The sequence below is a fragment of the Cornus florida genome, unplaced genomic scaffold (genome assembly GCF_030987335.1).
Source record: "Cornus florida cultivar Cherokee Brave unplaced genomic scaffold, ASM3098733v1 CherokeeBrave_3.0.0_Hap2_Chr02, whole genome shotgun sequence".
Classification (NCBI taxonomy): domain Eukaryota; kingdom Viridiplantae; phylum Streptophyta; class Magnoliopsida; order Cornales; family Cornaceae; genus Cornus; species Cornus florida.
The window spans coordinates 50,942,988-50,968,129 of NW_026775572.1; the positions used below are offsets into that span (position 1 = coordinate 50,942,988).

A 25,142-nucleotide genomic window follows, 5' to 3' on the forward strand; every position below is an offset into this window, starting at 1 on the left:
ATCTGTGCAAAACTATAAATATAGCAAAGTGAGTTTAGCTGTTAGCAAGACCAATTCCAAAGTACTTGTGGTTTTCTTTCGATTATTCTCTGGGAGTGATGTTATTATGTTCTCCTTTGGAGCTCTCTTCATGCTGAGAAGGTTAAACAAGGATTATTGGGACTTTTCTGATTGATAAAGAAGAGAGCTTTCCAACAATGGTTGTGTGGTGGTTTTTATTAATCACAGCACATTAACGAATTAATTATCGATTCATGTACTTTAGCTTTTAATGGCTTTTTTCAGATGTTATAATGTTTGGATGTTATCATAGCAAGTCAATTATATGTTACTGGTAGGAAGGTATGGAGAAGGAGAACAACCATTTAAGGATGAAGGAGAGAACTGCAGTTTTCTAGCATACTTAAAGGTGGTTTTCTAGCATACTTAAAGGTGGTTTAGTGGCTTTGAAATCTGTATGTCAACCCCAAAAGAAGTTCATCTCGGACATAGTATCCTCAAAGGTAATTTATTGTCTAAGGCCGGAAGGGTGGGGTAAAACCCAAGAGCAAAACCGTGCGGATTTAGGTCCAAAACAGACAATATCATACTATATGGTGGACTGGGTCGTTACAAATGGTATCAGAGCCAGATCCAGCCGGAAGTGTGCCAACGAGGACGCCGGGGCCTCCAAGGGGGCTGGATTGTAATGACCTTGTGGGCGGGTGTGCTGTGGGCGGGTGCGAGATACTGACCGACTACCACACTGGCCAGTTATGGGTGCACAATCCCACATCGCCTGGGAAAGGGAAAAGTGAAGTGCTTATATGTAGGTGTGATGGTTAAAGCATTGCTTTCGGTTGTCCTAGCTTATTTCAAACTTCCTATACTAAATTTTAAAGCCATATTGTTAATTTTTGGTGGCCGGAGTGGAGAGGAGAAATCTAACAAGATCAAGTGGATTAGCTAGGACAATCTCTGCAAGCCTAAAGCTAAAGGTAAGCCTAAAGCTAATGGTGGTCTGGGTTTTAAAAATGTGGAACCTTTCAATTTGGCTTTGCTGGCCAAAAAGCTCTTGTTTAAATCTTTCAAGCAAAAATACTAAAAAAAAAATTGTAATTTTGTGGATGCTGCTAACAAAGCCAGAGCTTCATGGGTGTGGAGGAGTGTCTTGGCTGGTCAGGATGAAATGGAGAATTGGAGATGGGTCAAAGGTCAATTGTTGGTCGGATAATTGGCTTCCTGGAGTAACCAATCATTCAGTCACCTCAAAACCTCTTTCAGTTGCTAATTTGATTGATCATTCGACTCATACATAAATGGAATTTTGTCCGTCCGGGTTAATCAACATTTTAATCAGAGAGATCGTGACATCGTTCTTCAAATTCCTCTTAACTTCAATGGATGGAGTTTGGGGTGCTTCCATTAATGATGGCTTGTTTTCTGTCAAGAGAACTTACAGAGTATCCCTTTTTATTCTTGGACACTAGCATGCTTGAAAGTAGTAGTTTTGAAGCTGTCAAAGGTTTTATGTGGAGTAGTACAGTATTTGGTCGTCTTTCATGATGTCTCTTCTCTCCGGCCTTGAGATTTGTAAAGGTGCTTCCTTAGCTTGGTTGGCTCGGGAAGGCAATGTTGTCGATCACTTGTTGAGCAAAAAGTCTCTTGTAGCCGAATGTGTTTGGAGATCTGGCTTCTAGAGGCTCTCCATCCTGTAATGTTAAAAAAAAAAAACCTCTATAAAAAGTTTACTAGTCTTTATACACTTTTCTCTATCTGGGTCTATTCCTTTCTATTGAGTTTTCATGAGCTTTCATTATATATTGTTTACATTTTTACATATTTTGGAATTTTTCTTCAGCATCTTTCGGCAATTAAGAGTTGAGAGTTGATTTATTTTCTCGTGTGCCCCAAGAGAACAGTTGTAGTGAGCTTGATTGTTATTTTTTAAAGGACTGGTGATCTTTGATTGCACTCGCGCTCACCTCTTGCCAATCTAGCTCTTTCCATCTCTTTATATTTTGTAAAGTTTATAGATTATTATTTTTGGCTTTGTTAATTAATCTTGAAAAGTTGTGTCAATTATTATTTATTACACCTATAAGTGTCTTCTCATGCCATTAGCTAAATATGTATGTTTCTGGGAGCTCAAATTTGAAGTTTTATTAGCATGCCGGTGTGTGGCAACGAAGAAAATATTAATTAATAGAAGTTGATGCCCATTAATTAGCTATGAGCTTGACTACATGTTTAATCTAAAATGCAATTCTTGGTATAAAAAATATTTTAAGAATTGCATTTTAGATTAAACATGTGCTCAAGCTCATAGCCAATTAATGGGCATCAACTAGGCTTGGGTAGTGCTTTTAAGTTGTAGTGTAACAAGCACTTCAAGTTCGAGAGCCAAAATTATTCACAAGGTTTGCACACGTCATCTTGTAATATAAACTTTAAAAGCTTTTCATTTTATTGATGCAATTTTGTACAAAAAAAATAATAATAATTGCTTTCTCAATTATCATTCTTAAAAAAAATTACTACCCCTAAAAAAAACAAGAGAATGAAGGAGGTTGGATTCACTTGCACAACGATCAACATAACTAACTATTGCTCCTCCGTGTAGCCTGGATTCTCTTTTAAGATCACAAAACCCTCCAGCATAGGAGAAAGGGGAATATACCTGCAAAAACGGTGAAATTTAGTATCCACCCACACACGTAAAATATAAGACAAGTTTATAAAACTTTCAAAGAAGAATTTTAAGTACTTTTTCGTTGCAAGTTCAGAACCTTAGAGATGAAGACAAGACATACATGTGTGTGTGTCTGTAAGTGGCTCAAGAGAAATTTCCGAAAGTAGCAGCTTGGGAGAAGTCTTACACAGAAGAGAAGACTAGCTTCCTTGTAGTAATAACTCGAAAGGTTCCGAAGCATGCCAGCTATTCTAGCATTGTTGGTTCCTGCACCTATCAACCCCAAGGAGATTATGGCAGCCTGTACAATAAAAACAAATTTTAAGGCTTTAGCCTATAAAGCAAGTAAATTCTATTGACAATACTGAAACGAAGACGATGAAAACAACGGGATATAAAGCTAGCTCTTGCATGTCCATACCATTGCTACTTCTGTATCCGTATCATGACCAAGTCTACTTAATGTGTCCATAACATTGACCTTAGGATTTGATATGTATAGGAGACCAAGGGCCAAAGGAACTGCCTTTCTGATACTCTGCTCACCGTACTGTAACAGATGCTCCATTAAGCGAATTTCCATCTCAACGCCCAGGTCTTCAGCCATTGCTACCATAGCAAGTCCAACTACAGCTGCTCCCTGATGGTTTGCATCCTTCTCAAGATGTTGCCCACACTGACCTACAAGGTGTTGGACCTATGAGATAAATAGACAGTTAGGTTTCATGCATGTAACAGGAATCTAAAAGTGCAATTCACTGGCTATTAAATACCTTGAGCACATTTCCTTGTTCCAGCATAGGCACACGAAAGCAAGGTCACATCACAATATTTTCTGATTTTTTTCATTTAATGTCTTTGAAACTTCTGCTGTTCCCTCCACACTTTCCTGTTAGATATAAAAAAGGAATCCCAAAAATAAAATATAGCTTTTAAGTATCATGTTTACACATTGTACTAAATTTTTTCCAAATATAACACAAAATGAAATAAGAAAACTCAGAGAGCATAATTCTCAATGAGGTAATGCAATCAAGAGAGCTCCCTCATGACAAGAGATATAAGCTCTCTATATTTTACCATTGGATTCAGACAGTTTTTTGAGATCTGTGAAAAATCAACTGAATTATTTAATGCATCTTTCAATACAGTGGTTAAAATATGGACAACTCATAGCTCATCATGAGGGAGCTCACTTGATAGCATTACTCATTCTTAATTAACTCAAACCAACAGCCATAGTAAATTCTGAAAAAAGGAAACCGCGGCTTGTAATTTGATGTTACCTGCTTCCCAAGTTATAGAAGACCAAGTCCAAGAGGCAAAAGTCGTGTAAGGGGCTCTCCTAATTCTGACTCACTTCGGTCCATTAATGCAAATATAATTGCCTGAGCAACCTCTTCATTACAGGAACCCACATATACCAAGCCCAACGAAATTGCAGTGAATGCAATCACGTCAAGGGGTGCTTTTGCATCTCCAAAGATAGGAGCCAATTTACTGAAGATCTGGAAAATGAATGTAGATAAGTTGGCTTCAAGAGGAACAAAACATATTTTAAAGAAAATGAAACAATCGGCCAAGTCAGTAACCTTTGTAAGCCCTTTTTGTTTTTTTAATCCCAAAACAATCTTCATATGCTCAACAATCTATGGTTGCAATCTATGCAATTACAGTGAATGCAATCACAGTGTTGAATAGATTGAAGGATTCCAATCATGCAACTTTCAAATTTAAAGAACAAAAAAGAGGTAGCTCATGCCAGCCACACATTATATTATTGCCGTGAAATAGAAAATAATCAGCAGGCAAAAATCAAGGGATCCACCTGCTCATTCTGAGCACCTGCATAAGCAATGCCCAGGCCCATTATCGCTCCGATTCTGATAGAATCATCTTCATTATATATGTAATCAGCAAGCAGTGCCAATGCCTGGAGAAGAAACTCTGTGAGCAAACTACAGATCAACAGTCATAGAGATGTTCTTATGCATGCTAAAAATACTAAGTGAAACTCACAGGATCACAATCATTCTTAGAATTGCAGTTAACAATTCCAACTCCCAGTAATGCACCCGCAATGACATGGTTGTCATTGCTGTGGAAATACTTGTCAATTTGAGCAAGTCCAGAATCAACATCCCAAAGCAAGATCATACCCTACAATGAGGAATACTGATGAGAGTCCGCCGACAATACATTCATGCACAACAGAGAAGACTGATAGTAAAGAACTAGATACCAGACTTGCTGCAGCACTGCCCTTCCCATGTTCTTTATTTTTGAAAAGCCAGTTGCCTGAAGAACCACCACTTGAAGCTTCTGATGGGACTGTGATTAACTTATCCTGCAACCAGAAAGCAATCGATGTCACAAAAACCCACCGACACTAGTTCATATGCGCGTGGAGAATACAAAATTTCACCTGTCCAAAGCCAGCATTTACAAATGCATTGACAAATGTAGCAGCTAAATTCTGTCTGGCAGAATCAACACTTGCACCAGCACTAGCCCGGCCATCAAGCAAATTTGCCTAAACAAATCCAAGCAAGTACATCATGAGTTTCGTTAGATTTAGAATGGAATGAAGTTATATATTGTTTGTGAGTGGAACAGAATGACAACCAAAATCGCAACAGCCACAAAACAAAAAGATGGTAGTCATACTTGTAGCAACAAACATCATAAAATAATAATTACATCAATAATTAAATATGGATGGCTAGATCAACCTTATAAATGTCCTCGAAAGATTTGGGTTCCATGACCTCTATATCACGAGCAAGGGTAAGATAGCCTTCACTTTATTTAGTGTTATTGATGATTTCTTGCAATGCCTCCCTGTCTTCATCATCTGTAGTCATCTCGTCATCAAGCTCAAATGTTATACCCTACATGAAAGAAATTCAATAAGCAAGCAATTTATCATTGACCTTTCAAAAGAAAAAACCAAAAAAAAAAAAAAAAAGGTAAGTTAACTTGATGCTTGACGGGAAGGCAAGAAAAAAGAAACTGCAATTCCCAGGCATCTGACTGTCAGTAATATACTTTCTATTAGTTATTATATACTTTCTATTTCTATTAATCTCCTAATTAGCAAAAACAGATCAGCCATCTAACAAAAAAGGAGGGCACAAGTCACAACTGATAATAGCCACTCCATGGACAAGACACTATAGAGGAATCAGAAGCAAACACAATAAGCAAAGCATGCTAAAATTACATACTCAGAAAATTTTGAAAAATATGCCACTAATTGTGTGAACAAGTTCACCAGACCTCTATGGCAATAGTAACATGAATAGCATGTTCATGAGAGAAAGACAACATACAGAGACAGGTACATATAATTTCCAGGTAAAATCAAACTGGATAAATGGTTTATCAAGGAAACTACGACTTCCATCCATACCAGAACTCAAACTGCATCATCTATAACTAAACAACGAAATGATGCAGCAAAACAAGTAGTATGTCTCCAGTTTGCGAGCAGCAATAAGAAAAAGCTTGGTGCAATGGTAAAAACTTGACTAACGATTATTAGAATGCGGCTTGTAATGAGAGTAACCACTTTATGAAAAACAATGCAGAAGATTAGGTCCGACTCCAATCTATCCTTACCAACACCCCGCATATATGGGAACAATATTGGGTAATGGCCTCATTTGCACAGCAAAAAGATGTAAAAGTCAACGACGATGAGAAAATAACTTAAACTAAAAAAATCAATACTTACATGCCGAGCAAGGATGTAACATAATTGCTTCATTCGCAGCAGATCATCACAAGATGTAAAAACCTGCTTTACATACTGCCAAGGTGTACATTGAAATTTTAGAACCAACATAAAGAAGGATGCGGGAAGAAAAAAACATTTAACCTTTCTATTAATTTCATCACAAATTTAACAATACTTGCAACTGGTCATACACCACAAATTTCAAATTTTCATATAAAAAATAAAAATAAATAAATAAAGTAAGTCCATATTCCTAATAAATTGCAGACCTGCATGCTGTCGAGGAATAACGCAATCTGAAGTGCACTTGGATATTCTTCAAATTTTGGATGATCATGTATGCAATACCTAGGACTAGCATATCATCTGGTCGAGGAAGACATCTGCATTATTTTGAAATGCAAAACGTCAGCAAGAATATGGATGTTTGTTCATGAATGTGTATTAGACATACACAATTGTTTATAACATAGATCTCTCTACTACGATTACCCTTTATATTTTTTTGTTAAAATTAAAAAAAATTATTAAATAATTAAAGTAATTATTTCAAAAGATTCTATGCCTACGGAACTCATTTCAGGATGCAAGATGGCATCTGTAGAAGTAAATCAAAACCAAATGCCAATTAACTACTCAATGTCTGCTTTTTGGTAATCTACTAACAATTTCTTATGCACTGCACCCAAAAAAAGAATTTTTGATAAGTAAGATTTCATTCAAAGATGCTCAAGAGGGGAGCGCTCTCGATAATACACAAGAAAAAAAAAAGCCAAAAGCGGCTGGACTATAATCTCAAACTATCAACAAAATCCACAAGTCCCCCACAGATTTACAATTTTGCCCATAAGATATTACTTACCTTGCCGCACTAGTTAGGTACAAGCATGTTCTTTTATAATTTCTCCCGTAGACATACTCCAGTAACAAATCAAGGTCTTCAACCTAAAATAATTCAAGAGATCATTTTTATATAGTAAATTCATGCACAGATGAGAAATAAATACAAAGACATAATAAAACAGTCATATACCTCCATCAAAAGATCTACAGCCTCAGATTCAGCATTGTGCTGCAATGCAGAAAAAATAATAATTAATCAAAAACAAAAACCAATAGTTCTTTGATTATATGACAACGGCCACAATACCGAAATAAAATATTAGAGGTTCATTACAAACACTTGATTTGACCCATGCTAACAATTAAAACTGTATTTTTGTATGTGAACCACTCAAAGCTTTCAATTGAGTCATACCTTCATATGGAAGGCAACTATTTGTAGTACAAGCTCCATTAGATCATCTATTGGGGCCTCTTCATCCTGCAATGGTTCATATAAAGGAAGAATATGTTAAAGTCTTTAACAATTATAACTACAAATAAAATGCTATAAAGAATGTAGTATATATAAATGAGATTGTCACTACCATTCCAAATCAAAAATAAAAAAGTCAATAAAATTACACTTCTTTACAAGTGAATAACTAGACTGCGACAGCACTGATCCCACACCCGACATATATGTCGACAATTGTCGTAAAAGTATTTGAGAAAAGAAAGATGGACCAACTAATTTGATCATATAAACAAAAACATTATGAACATTTCAGATTCTACAGTATGCATGTGAATACACAGCCCTTTTAAAACCGAAATTCAATATAGGGTTGATCAAAAACCTGTTTTCAGTTCCCAATGAGCAAAGATTATCATAAGATTTCTGAATGATATAAAATCTAACCTGTCATTTTGCATACTCTTGTGCAATTTCTCCGGCTAAGTTCCTATCACAAACAAGCAATAATTAATTATTGGCATGCAAATAATTTAGAGTTAAGCTACATATAAGAATTATGTACCAAACTTAGAGACCTAAATGTCTAATAAAATGGGCGAATAAATAATTTTAACTGTATAAAGACATATGGTTCTCACCTGACATACTCATGACCCCGTGAACCAATGTTGCCTTCAGAAGCGAACAGTCTATAATTTAGACTGTCCTGAAATAATTGTCAAATGAAACAAAAAATCAGATGAACTGTCAAATGCAACCCACCAAGGGCCCATTTGGCATGCGTTTTGTTTTTGGCTAAAACAGAAACAGTGTTTTTGTTTTTGCTCTAGGAGTGTTTTGAGAAAAAATCGAAAACACATTTGGGAACGATGTTTTGCTGTAGAAATGTAGGAAACAGAAACATGTTTGGTAGGTCATGCGTTTCAAGAACTTTGAAAACAAAACATGTTTGGTTACTCCAACTGTTGCCAAAAAAAAAAAAAAAAAACCATGTTTGATTATCATTGTTTTTAATTTGTTTTTATAACGTATTTATAATAACCTATTTACAAGTTGTTTGGAATAATCTGCTTCAATTTTGTATATTTTTAATGTATTTTTAACCCAACAATAGTGTTTTTAGTACTACTTATCTCAATAGAACTTTTATGCAATCATGAGACGTCCAAGTTTAATTCAATTCAGGATATGTCATTGTGTGTTTGGGCCGAAGTCTGAAAATTACAATTTAAATGATATAAACTAATCCAAAACACCAAAAAAAAAAAAAAATTACAATAATCTGAAAAATACATTGTACTAGTTATTTGAACTGCTTTCTGAAAAATAAATTTACAACATTGTCGGCATATTGTGCACTAATCTGAACTTTATATTGCCACTGATCTGAAACACATCCATCAATACACAGTTTACACATTGTACTAGTTATTTGAACTACTTTCTAAAATAACAAGGCACTGATAACAACATGTTGGCAATGGGAAGTACAAGTCACAATTCACAAGTCCAATTCACTCCAAACAAGGATCACTGAACCCAGTTGTAAATTTGAGAAAATGACCCCAAGCTCAAGCTCAAGCTCAATCCCAGTACACAGCTGCAACCAAACACATGCACAACCAAGCACACGAAGAAGATTAGACAAAGCAATTGTAGTACACAGCAGCAAGGTCAGGCAATCAGACAATGCTAGCTAGAAATACAATCCTCTGCACATGTGATGAAATACGGTTATTTCAAAGCTAGAACAATGGCATTACCTTGTTCCAAACGTATGTAAATCCCAAGTACTCAATTTTCTAGAACAACTCCATATTAAAAAATTATGCGCCTTCAAATTCCATGGAAACAGAATAAAATAATCCCATCACTATTGGTCATCCGAAGTCCCGGACACACATCAAATGTACCTTTTATTTGTCATTACTACAAACAGCATCATCAACTTCCATCCGAATATAGTGAATAATACCTAATCAAACATGGTATTTATTCTCAACCCGTGACTTCAACTCCACAACAAAATCTGTTCCTTTCTATTTCTATAGCATTTTAGGTAATGCTATATAGTTTGAACTAAGCATCATGATGGAGATAAGATGGAGTCATCACCAAAACAAATGAACCAAACAATTATTAGATTGTGACAATTCAGAAAAGTTTGATGACGCATCAGATAATGTAAAATGCAATGAAATATACAACCTAACATAATTCTCAAACAATGATAACTCCTACTTCAACCTACATTAGGGTAAAACTCATTAAATCTAAAGTAAAGTTTTGGATTGACAAGTGCAATAATATGGGTTCTAGTGTGAGAGCAGCCACTTTGTGCAAAAGTAATGCCAAAATTTATCTGTCTCCAATCTTCTACCAAGAACCTGTATACACTTGATCAGAAATGGATAATAGTAAAAAACATTAATTTTTTTAGTCATGTTACCAAAATTTTCCATCCACACCAACTCAAGTTTTCATGACATTTTTTTCCTGAATTTTATATATTTCAGATGCCAATTAGATCCTAAAGCCAAATTTACAATGTTGTAGCATTAGATCAACAAAGAAATAACAAGCACAACAATCATTCAACTGAGAAGGAAAGAACTAAGGCTTTTTAACTTTGATATGTAAAAACTAATGCTACAATTCTTCACATATTAGGCGCAATCACCATGTTAGCAACATGTCCTATCATTAAATTTTTTACTCAATGTTAGAACACATAATAAGTGCATCAAATAAATGATCAACTTTTACTCAATCACACACTAAACAATCTAAAACCCAGTATTTGAAGCAATTTTTTTTCTAAAAATTGTAAGACAAAATGAAACTAGGAGCTAGTACCTGCAAGCAATGCTTATTAAAGTTTTTTAATAGCAACCACAAGAGGTTCACCCGGACCATTTGGAGGCTCACAAGATTTTGCAGCCTGATTCCAAGGTTCTGCAACATTGCTTTGATTTTTCAATTCGGTAGCCAATTTCGCCTTCGAGACTCGCACTTGGACTTGTCCTTGAATATGTAAAAACACTTAATTATTAAAGTTAAATGCTCAGGACTCAAAATTTAATTTTGTAGCAATGATATAAATATTTGGGTACAAATCAATACATCCCCAAAATGGTATCTATCAAATCAATGGCTTCCGTAATTGAATTCCTGGTTAATTCATGAATTCATGGAGAGAAATAGAAGTTAAAAATAAATGGAGAAATTGAAATCTGGGTTGAACAAATCCAAATTCAACTAAAACCTAGAAATGGAGAAATTGAAAAATAAAAAATCAACATCGCCATGAAAGTAAGTGCAAACTAGATAATATTTTAAGAAAGTGAAAGATTGAGCCTACAACTCGTCTTCATTTTGAGAGGGAGAGAACAGAGTGAAAGATTGGGGCTTCGTTCTGACGCTGAATACAGAGACAGAAAACTAATCGCCTCTCAAATCGCCTCACACAACTGCAAAAGAGAAAACTAATTGCCTCTCCTTGTAATCTATTATTGAATGTTTTAGGGCTTCAAAGGACTTGCACTCTTCAATATCGCGAGGTACGTTTGGGTCACCTCCCAAATCGCCAGACTCTAGGGTTTCAAAGGAGAGAAAATTTCGCGTCGATTGTAGCAAGTCGTTTTTAAAGTTGTTTCATCCGCTACAGTGATCGGCCTAACTTACTTCCTCCGCTACAGTGCTTTTATTGGGCCAGCAGTATTGAAACAAGAAGAAACACCATTTTGGTGTTTCATTTTTTGGCCCAAATTTTGACAATGTTTTAGTACTGTTTAAAACAAAACAATGGCTACCAAACATGTATTTGGGCCTAAAATAAAGCCCTGCAACAAAAACACCAAAACAAAACAGCTACCAAACAGGCCCTAAGCTAGTAGAATAATCTATTTAGATATACACAACAGAGAAACTTCTACATTAGACCCCCAAAAGATTGTGTTAATAGACAATAATGCAAAGGATAACAGAAGCATGGTATAATGAATCGTGTTATTATGACACAATGAATAAGAAGTAAAAGTAAAATTTAAAGTTATCTCACATACGCGTTCTCCTTCAGCTGACATGGTTAAGGCCAAAACTGAAAGTACATCTGCTAAAAGTTTCTACATCAAAATAAGAATTTAATCAGATGGGTTATAATTGGAGGCCAATGGTAGCGTATAGAAGCCTATATATATGAACAGTATATACCTTCAAATATGAATCTGCCATCGTTTCAAAAAAAGCTTTAAGGGTTCCATAATAAGGACCCAAAAACTTCAATGGCTTCGGAACTGAAGCCATTGAGCTTGTTGCATTAAGAATTTCCTGTCTGTAAAGGGAAAAAAATGTTATCTAGGAGATCTCAGTCTAAATATGCACGTTATTTGAATAAACTGGTATGGTTGAAATTTTCAAAAAAAAAAATACCAAAAAAAAAAAAAATTGTTGTGACAAAATCTTGTATATTATTTTTATAAAATCAAAAAATAAAGGTAGTAGTAGTGTGCACCTTAATTTTATCAACACAAACTATTATAGAAACAAAAAGAAAAAAATAAGGACAAAGCTTGCGCAAAAGCAGAGTTGATGCTGACATGGACCAATAAGAGCCAATAAGAGAATGCCATGTGTAAAATAAAAAAAAAAAATTACATTAACCATGGTTTAATCTTACGACCCTCCTCACCACCACATTCCAGCCTCCTACCACCGCCCCAACCATGCCCAAAACCTCTCTAACACACAGAGCACCGTCGTCGGCATCAAAACGGCGTCGGCCGAGTAAGAGCACCGGCACATCTCATCGCCGTCCAGTGCTTGCGCCGGTGGTACTGCTCTTTCCTCGCCGATTAACACAGTCTGTCGCCGTTGGTAATACATACCCGATCGTCAACCACCTCTTCCCCACCGACCCTATTGAAGCCCAAAATCAGAACCTCCTCCACCAAGTCAATTTTTGGATCTAGCTCTCAATTTTTGGGCATGGTTGGGGCGGTGGTAGGAGGCTGGGATGTGGTGGTGAGAAGGGTGATGAGAAGGGGAGTAACATCTAACCATGGTTATATTTAATTTTTTTTTTTTTCTTTTATTGGTCATTATCTGCTGATGCGCTTTGTTCAAAAAAAAAAAATTAATGGGGATAAAAAAAAAAAAATTAATAATAATAATAATAATAATAATGGGGATAAAAAAAAACACAATCATTTAAATTAAATTTACATACCTCATATATTCAAGTGTCATCCTCTGTATCTCCGGATCAGAGTCCTGAACCCTTTCGACGTACAATTCTAATTTCTGCTTCAACGCCAAATCCTCAGGATCCAGATCCATAGCCACTGTTTTCTTGCTTCTTTCGTTATTGCTTGCTTGAGCCATAGCCACTGTTTTCTTACTTCTTTCGTTATTGCTTGCTTCTTTGGAAATAAACAAAACTACACCTAAAACCAGTACTTATATGTTAGTTTAAATAATCGTTTCTTTCCTTTCCCAAAAAGCTATGTTTCTTTCCCTATGTTTAGTTACCAAAACAGGTATGTTTCCTTCTCTATGTTTACTAATTATTATTAAATTAGTAATTAGTGTTTGACTTCACATAAAAGTATATTTTATATCTTATCTAATTTAATAATAATTTTAAAAGTATATTTTATATCTTATCTAATTTAATAATAATTTTTTAAAAAATTGTATGGTTCCTTTCTTAGCTTGGGATGCTGGATTTGATGGGATTTAGATTTGAAAACAGAATTTGTCTCGTTTAAAACCAAGAATTACAAATGAGATTTGATATTTATAGGATTTCAAATACATTTTTAATTGTAAATTATTTCAAATTCATCTAAAAAGTCAGGATTTGACTGGATAAATAATCATTAATTATATATTTCTTTAATTAACCCTCCAACCTCTTCTTGTTATTAAACCATTCGTCTTATTAAACCATATCTTATTAAATATCTACCACCATATCTCAATCTCTAGTGTTTTCCTTCATTTTCTCTATATAATAATACCATTGTTTTAATCTGTATATATATTTTCCTCTCACTGTTGAGCATATCCAATAATTTTTTTTTACTCTTTTTTTTTGTAACAAAAGTCATGGAATCCAATACTTTAGTATTTGTGTACCAAAGTCGTATTATCTAATTCTTCAGAATTCACACAGATAAGTTATTTATATACATACACACACACATATAAGCCCATATTGCCAATATTATCTTTAATAATTGTTCTTTTTTTTAAAAAAATAATAATAAATTTCATATTTCAGAGTTCCATCACGTAATCATTCCCATTGTTTGTTTTCTTGATTTTCTTGATGTAACTTTGGAGTATATTTTACAATAAAATAAATATTTCATTTATTATTTAAACAAGGGCAAAAATGATATTATATTATTTTTATTCAAAATCCCATTTTAAATCCAATTTGTTCCGAACATATAAATAGAATTTCATTTTAATTCCAATTCCTATTCCAATTCAAATTCCTTTTCCAAATCCTAGAATAATCGATTCCAAACAAAGCGATATGGTTATGGACCTTTTTCCAAAAAAAATGAAACGTTCCAATCACAACCTAGTCCGAAAAGAGTATGTTGGACATTTTGCAGCCTCCTCGGCGTCATGTTGTTTTAACTAGTCCGGCTGGAATGGCCTCTAGTGCTCAAGTCAGGTATGAAAAACTACATATTTTTGTTTTCTGTGTGGTATTATTGGACATCTTCTTTGCTGGACTTTAAGGAGTATGGGGTTGGCTAGGGGTTGAAGGGTTGGCTGTGGCAACCGGAGAAAGAAGTGGGTGATGGTTAAGGGTGATAACTTAACCAAAAAATGGCTATATGTGGATGATACTGAATCTGATGGGGCGGAGGATATGGGTCATCCTCCTACTTCCTCATTGGCTCGTCAATTTCCTGACTGGCCTAGTGATTCACGTGGGATTTTTGGGAGACCTTTGGGAAGACCTTCCATTAATCAGCCGCTCGCTTTGTCAAGTGTTGGTGATCCGAATAGGATTCCTGGAGGAGATGGTCAAGGGGAGGGGTCCACAAGAGCTATTGAAATACAAACTTTGCCTGTTGTGGATAACCACGGCAAAGGAATGGTGGTTGATTTTAATCCTGGTGGGGAACAATTTTCTGTGCCTGAAGGGGGTTTACTTCCGGGGTCTTCATCACAAAGTCATGTGGCATCGATGCAATTGGAGGAAAATGTGAACTATGCTCCGGTTACCTCTCCCATTAAGGGGAGGATTTTACCAAGCGTTGAGACCAAATGGCGAATGCGGGAAGAAAGGAAAGGCGAAGTCTAATAGGGGTACAGGGACTCAATCTTCGTTGGCCACTTCTAATAGTCGGGGATCTACTCAAGTTAGGAAAGGCCGCAAACGTCGACAAATAGTATCTGGTGGTTCTTCTGCGGCTCAGCTTGTGGGGGATAAAAGGCTTAAGGGAGTGACGGGTGGTGCCGTGAGTCAGATGGCTACTTTGAGTCCGTCAAGTAGTTTGGTCGGTGCAAATTCGGTTTCATCAAGTGGGATGGAGGCGCAAGTGACTGATTCTTTTACTTCAGTAGTCTTTCGCAACGAAAATTGCAATGTTGGCTAATGCTGGATGATCTCCTTCAACAGAAACTGTTTAAGCTCTGATTCTCATGACGATGGTCATGTCTTAATTTAATATTAAGTTTCTTTGGAGTAGTCTGGTTTGCTGTATATTTGGTTCTATTATATTTTTGTTATGTTCGTGTTTTGTTTATTAGTTGGCCACTTTATGAGCAACCTCATTACCATTTCTCTTAACATGGTTAATCCGAGATGAAAGAATGAAAGGTGGATTTTACTGGTTTAAAACTATTGAGGCTGACACTCCATCTACATGGTGTTGTACATCAAATGCAAGGTCTGGTGCTTACTTCTATATGTCACAATTGTATGTCAGCTGCGTATTACATTCATGATCTCTTCTTTTAGTGTGGAAATGGAGGGACTGGTCTACTGTTAGTTCTTTTGATCAAATTGGTCAAATGGTGCATCTCTAAATTTAAGAGTAATTATCACATAAATGAATGCTACAGACAGACCCACTTTGGAACGTTATGTCACGCAGCTGCCACGCACAGTGGACGATGACATTGGCAGTCTGGATGGGCTTATTCAGAATGGATCAAAAATTCTCTAGAGTTATGATGTAAGATTACCAAATTGCCCTTAAGTGGAAGGTTCTTTCTCTAATTATTTTAGTACCAAACATGGCCTTAACTACTGCCAATAACTAGGGAATGAGAGCTCCACAAAGAGACATGCCGATTTGGTATGGAATGAAGCTACTGGGAATGGAAGTTGGGGTTAAGAAGAATGAAGTTGGGAAGTTTTATTGAATTCATTACATATCATCAGTAATAAGGGCAAAATTGTCATTTTGAAATTACAATGCATATCTTACCGTCAAAATCAAGCCGAACCGTGTGGTCTGGTTTTTTTGGCAAAAACACATAAACAGTTTAGGGGATTTTCTGTCAAAATAGAGGTTCAGGGGTTTCTTGGGGGAGAGTAAAGTTCAGGGTTTTTTGCACTTTACCCAGTATTTTATTGCATAGAAAGACCAATGACAACCTATTATTCAAAAATAATAATAATAATTATTATTATTATTAAAAACACACAAAATGGGGCAACAGAGAGAAGAAGCTTAATCAGTGAGTATTTAAGTTCAATGTTGAGTGGTGCAAAGGCTACAAAGTGTAATTCCAAAATAAAGAAAAAGTTTTTAGAGTGATGCATCAAGGATACGTATATTACTACAATTTATAACATTAGAAGAATATTATGCATTGAAAGTGACATAACTAATAGTAATAAAAAATAAGAAGGGCAAAACTAATAATACATAACAACAACGTTGGATGAGAACTCCAGCAAAGTCTCCAGATTTTTCTATCACCACGTTCTTTTAACAACTGAGACTGTGGTACTTAAATTTTGTTTCTTCTGCTCTCTAAAGCTGTATTTCCTCAAAAATGACCATAAGATTTTCAAGTTCATTAGAGTTTAAAATCTCAAAAATTCAGGCGATAGTTGCAAACATAAAAGCCAGAGCAACTACAACCAATTTAACACTGTTGACAAATGTATCATATATAAAACTGCTATTTGTAATAAATTAACTGCCAATGTCATTCAAGTACGAGTTATGAGAAAGACATTGATCGATAAGCTAATCAATAATCATACAATTCTTCCCATTGCGTTCCTACAAAGGAAATCAATTCAAACCTCATCTTATTCTGTGGTCTGTAACTGAATGGACCATTAGTGTGGATGAGAGCCGGAACTCTAAAATGCCGCCCCTTTTTAGGTGCTCCAAAAACTTTTCCTCATTTAGCTTTGGAATCAATCACCTTCTTGGCGAAAGATGGCAAACAGAAAGCTGCTGAATGAATCTGGAAAGGAAAACGGAAACAAAATAATTAAAACAAAAAAGGAAAAAGGAAAAGGAAACAAAAACCATGTGGAAGAGTTTATGAGAATTAATCTGATGGAGAAGAACCACACCTCTGAGTTGTAGAATCTCAACGGTCCTTTTGATTTGCAATGGCAGTCATCGGCATCTATCGGGTTGACTGGATGCTTGAAATCAACCGATGGCCCCTCAGTTGAGCAAAGCATGAAACCAATTACACCACTGAAATATATCGACCAGTAATATGAAGACAGTTAACACTTCTTGCATAAATATAGGCAAATGTCATTTCAATGAATAACAAGCAGAAGAGTCTAAGCCTTGTAATCTAGGACAGATGATATGAATAACCCTAGATTATATATGCAAACACCCCCTTATTAGATTACTTCAGCACATTAAAAGGCCATAACCACCCCTTTGATTATATATGTATACACCATTTGTATGCCTTTTTACCATTTGTCCATTGGATGTGCCCCCACATGCTCACACACAAATTTTAACAGGAAGAGAGAGAGAGAGATATCAAAGTGCATGCCTTGGGTATGTGGGAACTGTAGTCCATGCATAGTTGACAGAGCCTTTGAATATCTGGCGGCAGTTTACAACAATGTCTTCAATTATGTGCATGTGAAGCCATATGCTCTCAGCCTGAGTACACACAACCCCTCCAGGACGGAGAGCCTTTGCTACTGACTCGAAGAAAGGCTTTTCAAAAAGTTCTTGTGCAGGACCTGATTGATATACAGAATTGACTAAGCAACTTACAAGAAGAACGTTTCTGATGAATGCAATAACAAAGCAATCACTTGCAGAAAATTTATTATCACCTATCGGGTCAGAAGAATCCACTATGACGGCATCATAACTTCCTGCAGTGACAGCTTTCAAAAAGGCAACTCCTGCGAGTTTGATAAAGAACCCAAAAGGCATGAATTCACAGGAGAAATAAGAAGGCTAGAGAAGAAAAGAAAATGTGACACTCGTACCATCACCGATATGAAGTGACACTCGTGGATCGTCATACCCAACAGCTACATCAGGAAAGAATTGTTTAGAAACCTGGAAGACGAGAAACAAATTTACGTGTTATGCCAAAATTACATCCAAACTAATCAAATACGTATTTTCAAAAGTTCAAAATCAAAGGAGCCCGTCTTGAAGTCATTTTGATTCAGCTGGAAGCCAAATTCATAATGTTCTCCAAACATGTATAAGAACGTCAACTTCTGTCCAAGGGATGACATCCAATGCTAGTTTGAGAGTAAAAAGTCTAGCATTACAGGAAGGCCAAAAGGAAAAGTAAAGCTAACAAAGTAATTAGTACTCACATCAACTACCATCTTATCAATTTCACAAATATCTATCTGCTCAATGGAAGAATGGCGAGACACTTCACGCAAGACACCACCATCTCCTCCTCCAATAACCAAAACCTGCATTGAAAGAGAGGAGGGAATCAAAACCAGCAACTGTTGATAACACATAATGTTTTTGCAATTTCTTTACGAAGAAGCTTTGACATGGAAAGATGCCTCATCATGAGAGAGAGGTGTCCTGTATTCGTTTTGGAATGGTGAAACACCAAAAGCATAAATGGTGCTCAACCACAAGTCTCACAAACCACAGGTCTCATTTCAGGATTTATATGCACCAAATCTAATGAAGATTTCACTCTCATGGACCTCATGTCAATCACCAAATCTATTGAACCATTTCCATGTCAATAAACCTTTCAGCTATTCCCCCAGTTCACCCTTCTCTTCACTACATGCTTATGTTTCAAACATGCAGATCAGCTTAGATGCACTCCCATTAAGGGGTCCATATCTTGAGTTAAGATCGACTAGACAAAATATGACACTGAAGGATTGGATAGGTTCATCATTGTTCTAGTGCTGAAACAACTCGGTAAAAAAATATCAGAAAAGCATATTATAATTCTTATTGATCTTCATTTGTGTAACAGGTCATTATTACAAGAGAGTAAACACCTTCTTTGGGTTGGGAATTGAACAAAGTGGGAGATGAGTGATCATTTCTTGATATGCACATTCATCCCTCTCTGTGAGTTGAATCACCCCGTCCAAAACAAGAACCTTCCCATATGTTGAAGACTACAACAAGAAAAGAGAAAGTAACACATGTTCAGCATCACATAATTACAGCCAGAACTAGAGTAGAGGTGAATGCAAAACAAACTTCTAAGTTCCGGATCATCAAATACCTGGAAGACCATAACATTCTGGTATTCAGACTTCTCTTGAAATAAGATTTTTTCCACCTTCAACGAATGTGCTTCTCCTGTATTCATTAAAAACGACTTTCATGTAGCATATCATATAAAACATTAAGGAAAAGGACAGATATTACAGAAATCAGAAACCAGTTCAGAAGTTTTCAAAAATTTAGAAGTATTAATTGAAGTGAGAATATATATATATATATATACACATATATATGTATATACGTATATATTTCCACTACAGCTATATAAATATATATATGAACTTATATGAACTAAATTAAAGCAATTTTCTTACTGATAACTTAATGCAATAAATGCCTGCCTAAGATCTACTATAATTCAAAAAAAAAAAAAAAAAATAGATATCATTTGGGCATACAACTGCAGAAGTAACACCGTATTAAACAGTAACATAAATATTACAAGATTAAGACTCAGCTGCAGTAATCATATTAAAAGTGTCTTGTTCCAAATGAAATTAGAAAAATAATTCCTTTCTTCACTACTCGTCTCATTAGAAGAATCCCATAACAAAACAGTGGTATTTCAATTTTTTGGCAACACAAATTCAATGTTTCACACACATACAAGTTAGATGGGAAAAAAGGAGAAATTACCTCATGCACTGCCACAAACAAGGCCTTGACTAGCTCAGAGGGGAGGGAAGGAGAGGGGAAAAAAAACGTATTTATTGACTAGTCTTCGAGAAATAGAAATAGCCCAAAATGTTACCTACGACTAATAGATCACAAGTCGAAAAGGCATATCCCAAAATTGCAAAGCCAGTACCATGGTACACGGACACTTCAAATATTGTGAGGCATCTATATACATGACATGACAGGAAGGTAATCAAAATGTTGTAGAAATCTCCCAACCATTATTTGTTACTATAATATTTACATCCAATATGTGAAGGACCCCAATCTAACATATAGTTGTTAAAGGCACGCCCAAGCTCCAAAAAAGCCTAATGTCAAGGCTCAACCAGAGTGCCTTAACCTACTACAAAACAGACCCCTTCAATCATGCTCACTAAAGCCCTCTGGTTCATGCTTTTAGATGTTCCGGACTCAAGAAAACGCGCCTCTTACTTTTAGTCATTCATTTGTATCGTCTTTTTTTTTTTTTTTTTTTTTTTTTTTTTTTTTAATACCTTAAATTGACATACTCTACTGCGCATCATGGATTTTTTGCTTCATTTAATAACTATTAGGATCGACTTCTCTTTTTAAGATCACATGCATAATCTCATCTGGTTTCTTTTTCAGGCATTGGCAATGATACCTTTGTATTGTATATTTGACTGAATTCATGAGCTTATGGTTGACTACATGCATTAATAACGTCTAGTGCTTGACTCTAAATTTCAAGATAATCCATGACTAACATCTACATGATTATTGCTTTTATTGTTGAAAATTTTTAATGGTGTTTGATTGAGTTAATGTATATGCATATTGAAAAAATATATAGTCATGCTCAATGATTTACTTGATCCTCCAAGTTTATGTCAAAAATTGCATTTGAAACAAATTCTGATTAGTTGTGTTGTATGTATTGAATTGCTTCAAAATTCAAATGTGCATTGATTTAATTAACATCATATACAAACTGAAAATATATATATGCAGATTGATTTAGCTAATCCATTGAAATGACATACTGAGAAATTCCTAGTTTGTGCTGAATATTTTAGTTTTTTTCTATACATATTTAATATTTATCTTTATTAGACACACCCCTTACATTCTGCGTTGCATGCTTAGTGTCACGAAGTGATTCCTAAGACGCTTGGAGGATGGAAGACACGCATGCTGGTTGGCAAAGAGCAGAGTTTGACTGGGAATGGTTCCAGGGAAGGGGCGTGCAGGAGCACAGGATGGTACCTCTTCAGAGTTCAGGCAGGTCGACTCGGTTCAGTTCGAGGTGCTTGTCGCTGGTCGTGGACTTGACTATGAAGAAGGGAGTTGGCTATCCCTGCACAAACTGGTCGGGAGCTGGAGTCGTTCCCCTGACGAGGCCATGGCAGGCCGAAACCAGTCAGCATGTATCCTTGGGAGGGCAGGTCGTGGTGGCTGATCAGGGCGCTTGCGCGAGCTGAAGCAACGCCTTGGTGCCGCACGGGCCGTGCCGCTGCGCCAAATCTCTAGGCCCGTGACAAATGGTATCAGAGCAGGACTTGGGGTAAAGCACGGTGGGGTGCCCCCTTGTCGGTCCGGGAGGGGTCAGAGAATGAAGACGGTGCATTGAAGTTGCGTCGATGTGGAGGAATCAATGCAGTTGGGGGGGGGGAGAGCCTCCATCTCCCCAGGAAGAGGCGTCCGTTGAAGTTGCGCATTGAAGGGCCGGAGGGCCGCGCGCACCAAAGTTCGTGCTTAGTCCTTGGGTGATGCAAACCATGGTGAAGGGCGAGCATCAAGTCGGCAGAAGGCCATTGCTTGCTCGGGATGTCGCGGAGGCGGCATGACGGAGAAGAGTCACGTCCTTGAGGAATGGACGTCCCCTTGGTCCGAGGCCTATCATTGGGCGAGTGCAGTGCAGGGAGCTGCACAAGGAAGCGATGGTGGGAAGGCGAGCATACCGCATGGAGGCAGACTTTGGAAGGGAGTGGACGCAGTAGTGAAGCGCCGCACTGCGACGAGGACGTCGCAGGATTTGGGTGGGGGAGAATGTCACGAAGTGATTCCTAAGACGCTTGGAGGATGGAAGACACGCATGCTGGTTGGCAAAGAGCAGAGTTTGACTGGGAATGGTTCCAGGGAAGGGGCGTGCAGGAGCACAGGATGGTACCTCTTCAGAGTTCAGGCAGGTCGACTCGGTTCAGTTCGAGGTGCTTGTCGCTGGTCGTGGACTTGACTATGAAGAAGGGAGTTGGCCATCCCTGCACAAACTGGTCGGGAGCTGGAGCCGTTCCCCTGACGAGGCCATGGCAGGCCGAAACTAGTCAGCATGTATCCTTGGGAGGGCAGGTCGTGGTGGCTGACCAGGGCGCTTACGCGAGCTGAAGCAACGCCTTGGTGCCGCACGGGCCGTGCCGCTGCGCCAAATCTCTAGGCCCGTGACATTAGGCTCCATCTAACAAGCTTTGATATGTAGGACAGTCATATCAGCCTAACATATACATGAACAGAAGTCCAATTGTAATATGTCGGCTGCATCACGATACCAAGATAATAAAATCAGACAAACCATACACCTATACATGCTTTCTAACATAGTGCCACTACAACATCCCCAATGCAAGGATCATCTTGCTGCTCCAATAAAAAACTAGACAAGTATGAATAAACATGGCAGATTCTTGTCCATATCAACTGCAGATGTTTCTAACAAGAAATATTTAAGCAGTACATTTGATTGACAACAGACTCATATAAGCACATGGGTATTCTCTAATTCCTACAAATATAATGACCCTAATCATGTGAAGCAGTACCAGGGACAGCTCAAAAACTAGGCAATTGCTTACAGCACCACTTAAAAAAGCACAATCAAATTTCATATTGTTCCCATTGTAGGATTTTTATAATTTAATATTCTTCAATTCTTTGATGTGGACAGATAAAAATTTTGAATTTGAAAAACAAAGTCTTTCTAATTCTTGTTTTTAGTAAAACTTCTACTTCAGTTACATATCTTTTCTCATACATTTCCTTATTATTCGAACTTCTTATAACCTTCCTTCCGAACTTCTTACTTACTATTCATGTATTTTTGTCAAAAATACAATCTTTCATTCCTCAAATAATAAGTTGGGTAAAAGCTAATGCATTTGATTATTTCTTAAATTTATGGAAGACAAACCAAAAGAAAAAATAAAAGGTAAATTGACTAAGAATGAAAAGTAATTGCCAACTGCAATTCTGTAACTTCAGCCTGGCAACAAAATCAATTTTGAACCGAAAACTTCAAAAAAGCATAGTCTGCACTGGTGAGAAACTGAACATCCCTTTGTTTTAACTTTTTCAAGGTTCAAGATTGTTTTGCTGAAAATTTAAGGGACCTCATAAAATTAGTAGGAAATTTAGCTGGAACTCTAAAAATTTCGCATTCCCAACCCAAAATTTAGTTGGTAAAAAAATTCTGGCAGAACTAAGAATATAAAAAAAGAACCATAAGAAAAATCATCCATTAGAAACCCTAAAACGAAACAGAACATGTTGATATGAACACGAAAAGAAACGTAAAAAAAGGTTCATAACGCAGAAGATTAAGACTTTGATCATGGATTAAAGAGCATACATAGGCAGATTTCAAAAAAACAAAAAAAAAAAAAAAAACAGAATATAAAAGCATATTTAAAAAAAATGAAATATAAACATTATAAACATGAAAAACAGAGTTAAAGAACAATCTCAAAAAACCACAATACATACAGATATACATACAGATATATACGATAAGAGTACCAAAAAAACCCACCAGGCCACATTGGGCTGATCTCAGAGAACCACCCGGGAATAACAGATGACATGTACTCCGGTTCTTTGTTGTTGTTGTCGTCCTCCATTGCACCAGAAACAGAGACACCTTTCTCTTCGTCCTCTCGCGGCCTCTTCACGGGCAAATCAGCAGATGGAACTGAACAAACCCCACAATCTTCGGCCATCAACTCTGTCTCTCTCTCTCTCTCTCTAAAACCCTAAACTGCGGACAGTGAGTGAGTGTGTGTTGCTGATAAGCGGCCACAATCTCACTCTTCGTTCATATATATATATATATATATAGATATATAGATATATAAAGGCGTAGAGAGAGAATAAAGAATAGGTATCACGCACAAAGAATCTGCTTAGTAAAGACGCGTTGCTGTCTTTTGCTTTCCTTCTTTCTTTCTAAGTAGGGGTTGTTAAATTATTGTTTTGATATTATTGGGCTCTCAATTAGGGCTTTGTTGGATTTCTCATTTTGTCAGACCCACTCATAGTGTGAGAATAATATATAAATATATAATACAAAGTTATTTTGGACTTCTCAAAATAAAGTTGCTTTCAACTTTCGAAAAAAATAATAATAAAAGGTTTTTTTATTTTTTTTTATTAGGATGCACAAATTTCGGATTGAACCAATTTTATTTATTTAAGAACTAGATAGGTTCCACAGGTTTTAAAAAATTGAAACTTAATTCAAATTGAACTATAAAATCAATACAAACGAATCACAACCGACCATGAAAAAAAGTAGTTTAGTTCAATTTGGCGGTTTTAAATTTTTTTTTAAATTCAATTTGATATAGGATAAAGTACAACAAAATTCCTGAATTATGTTTGAATTTACAAATAATCCTTTGAACTTTATTTTGTGCATAATACCTTTAAACTATTATATTTTGTTGCAAAGTGTTCCAATGGTATATTATATTTTATTAAATGACCATAATACATTTTCTTATTTAATTACTCATAATCTATTTTTCTTATTGAAATAAATTATGAAAAAAAAAAATCATACTTATTTGATAACATATTCTTCATTAAATTTTTATATATTTACATTTATTTTTTGAAATTAATTGTTTAAATAAAAAGAATTTTTTTATGAATATATTACATGAAAAAAAGGTTTTTTTATTTAAGTAATTTATTATTTTTTTATCAATATATTATAAGAAAGGAAATGTATTATTCTATAGTAACAATATTTAAACTGGGTATAATAAGTTTTATTATAAGTAATAAAATTTTAATAATAAGTTAATGATT

General features: G+C 36.0%; 1 protein-coding gene, 1 long non-coding RNA gene and 1 pseudogene across 2 annotated transcripts; all 3 read right to left on the bottom strand.

Moving 5' to 3' along the window:
- Positions 1–2,423: 2,423 nt before the first annotated feature.
- LOC132294962 (26S proteasome non-ATPase regulatory subunit 2 homolog A-like) lies at positions 2,424–13,155 on the bottom strand (annotated as a pseudogene).
- Positions 13,156–16,843: 3,688 nt separating this feature from the next.
- Positions 16,844–24,250, bottom strand: LOC132294961 (spermidine synthase 1-like). Its single transcript, XM_059793015.1, has 9 exons — positions 23,863–24,250; positions 19,417–19,493; positions 19,184–19,306; positions 18,521–18,625; positions 18,179–18,251; positions 18,020–18,091; positions 17,728–17,923; positions 17,279–17,408; positions 16,844–17,166 (listed from the first exon to the last, which is right to left on the bottom strand). The coding sequence occupies exons 1-9, from the start codon at positions 24,047–24,049 to the stop codon at positions 17,101–17,103; spliced, it is 1,029 nt and encodes a 342-aa protein (XP_059648998.1). The 5' UTR covers positions 24,050–24,250; the 3' UTR covers positions 16,844–17,100.
- On the bottom strand, positions 20,556–23,854 carry LOC132294963 (uncharacterized). Its single transcript, XR_009478249.1, has 2 exons — positions 22,504–23,854; positions 20,556–21,201 (listed from the first exon to the last, which is right to left on the bottom strand). It is a non-coding gene; the product is annotated as an uncharacterized LOC132294963 (long non-coding RNA).
- Positions 24,251–25,142: the final 892 nt, after the last annotated feature.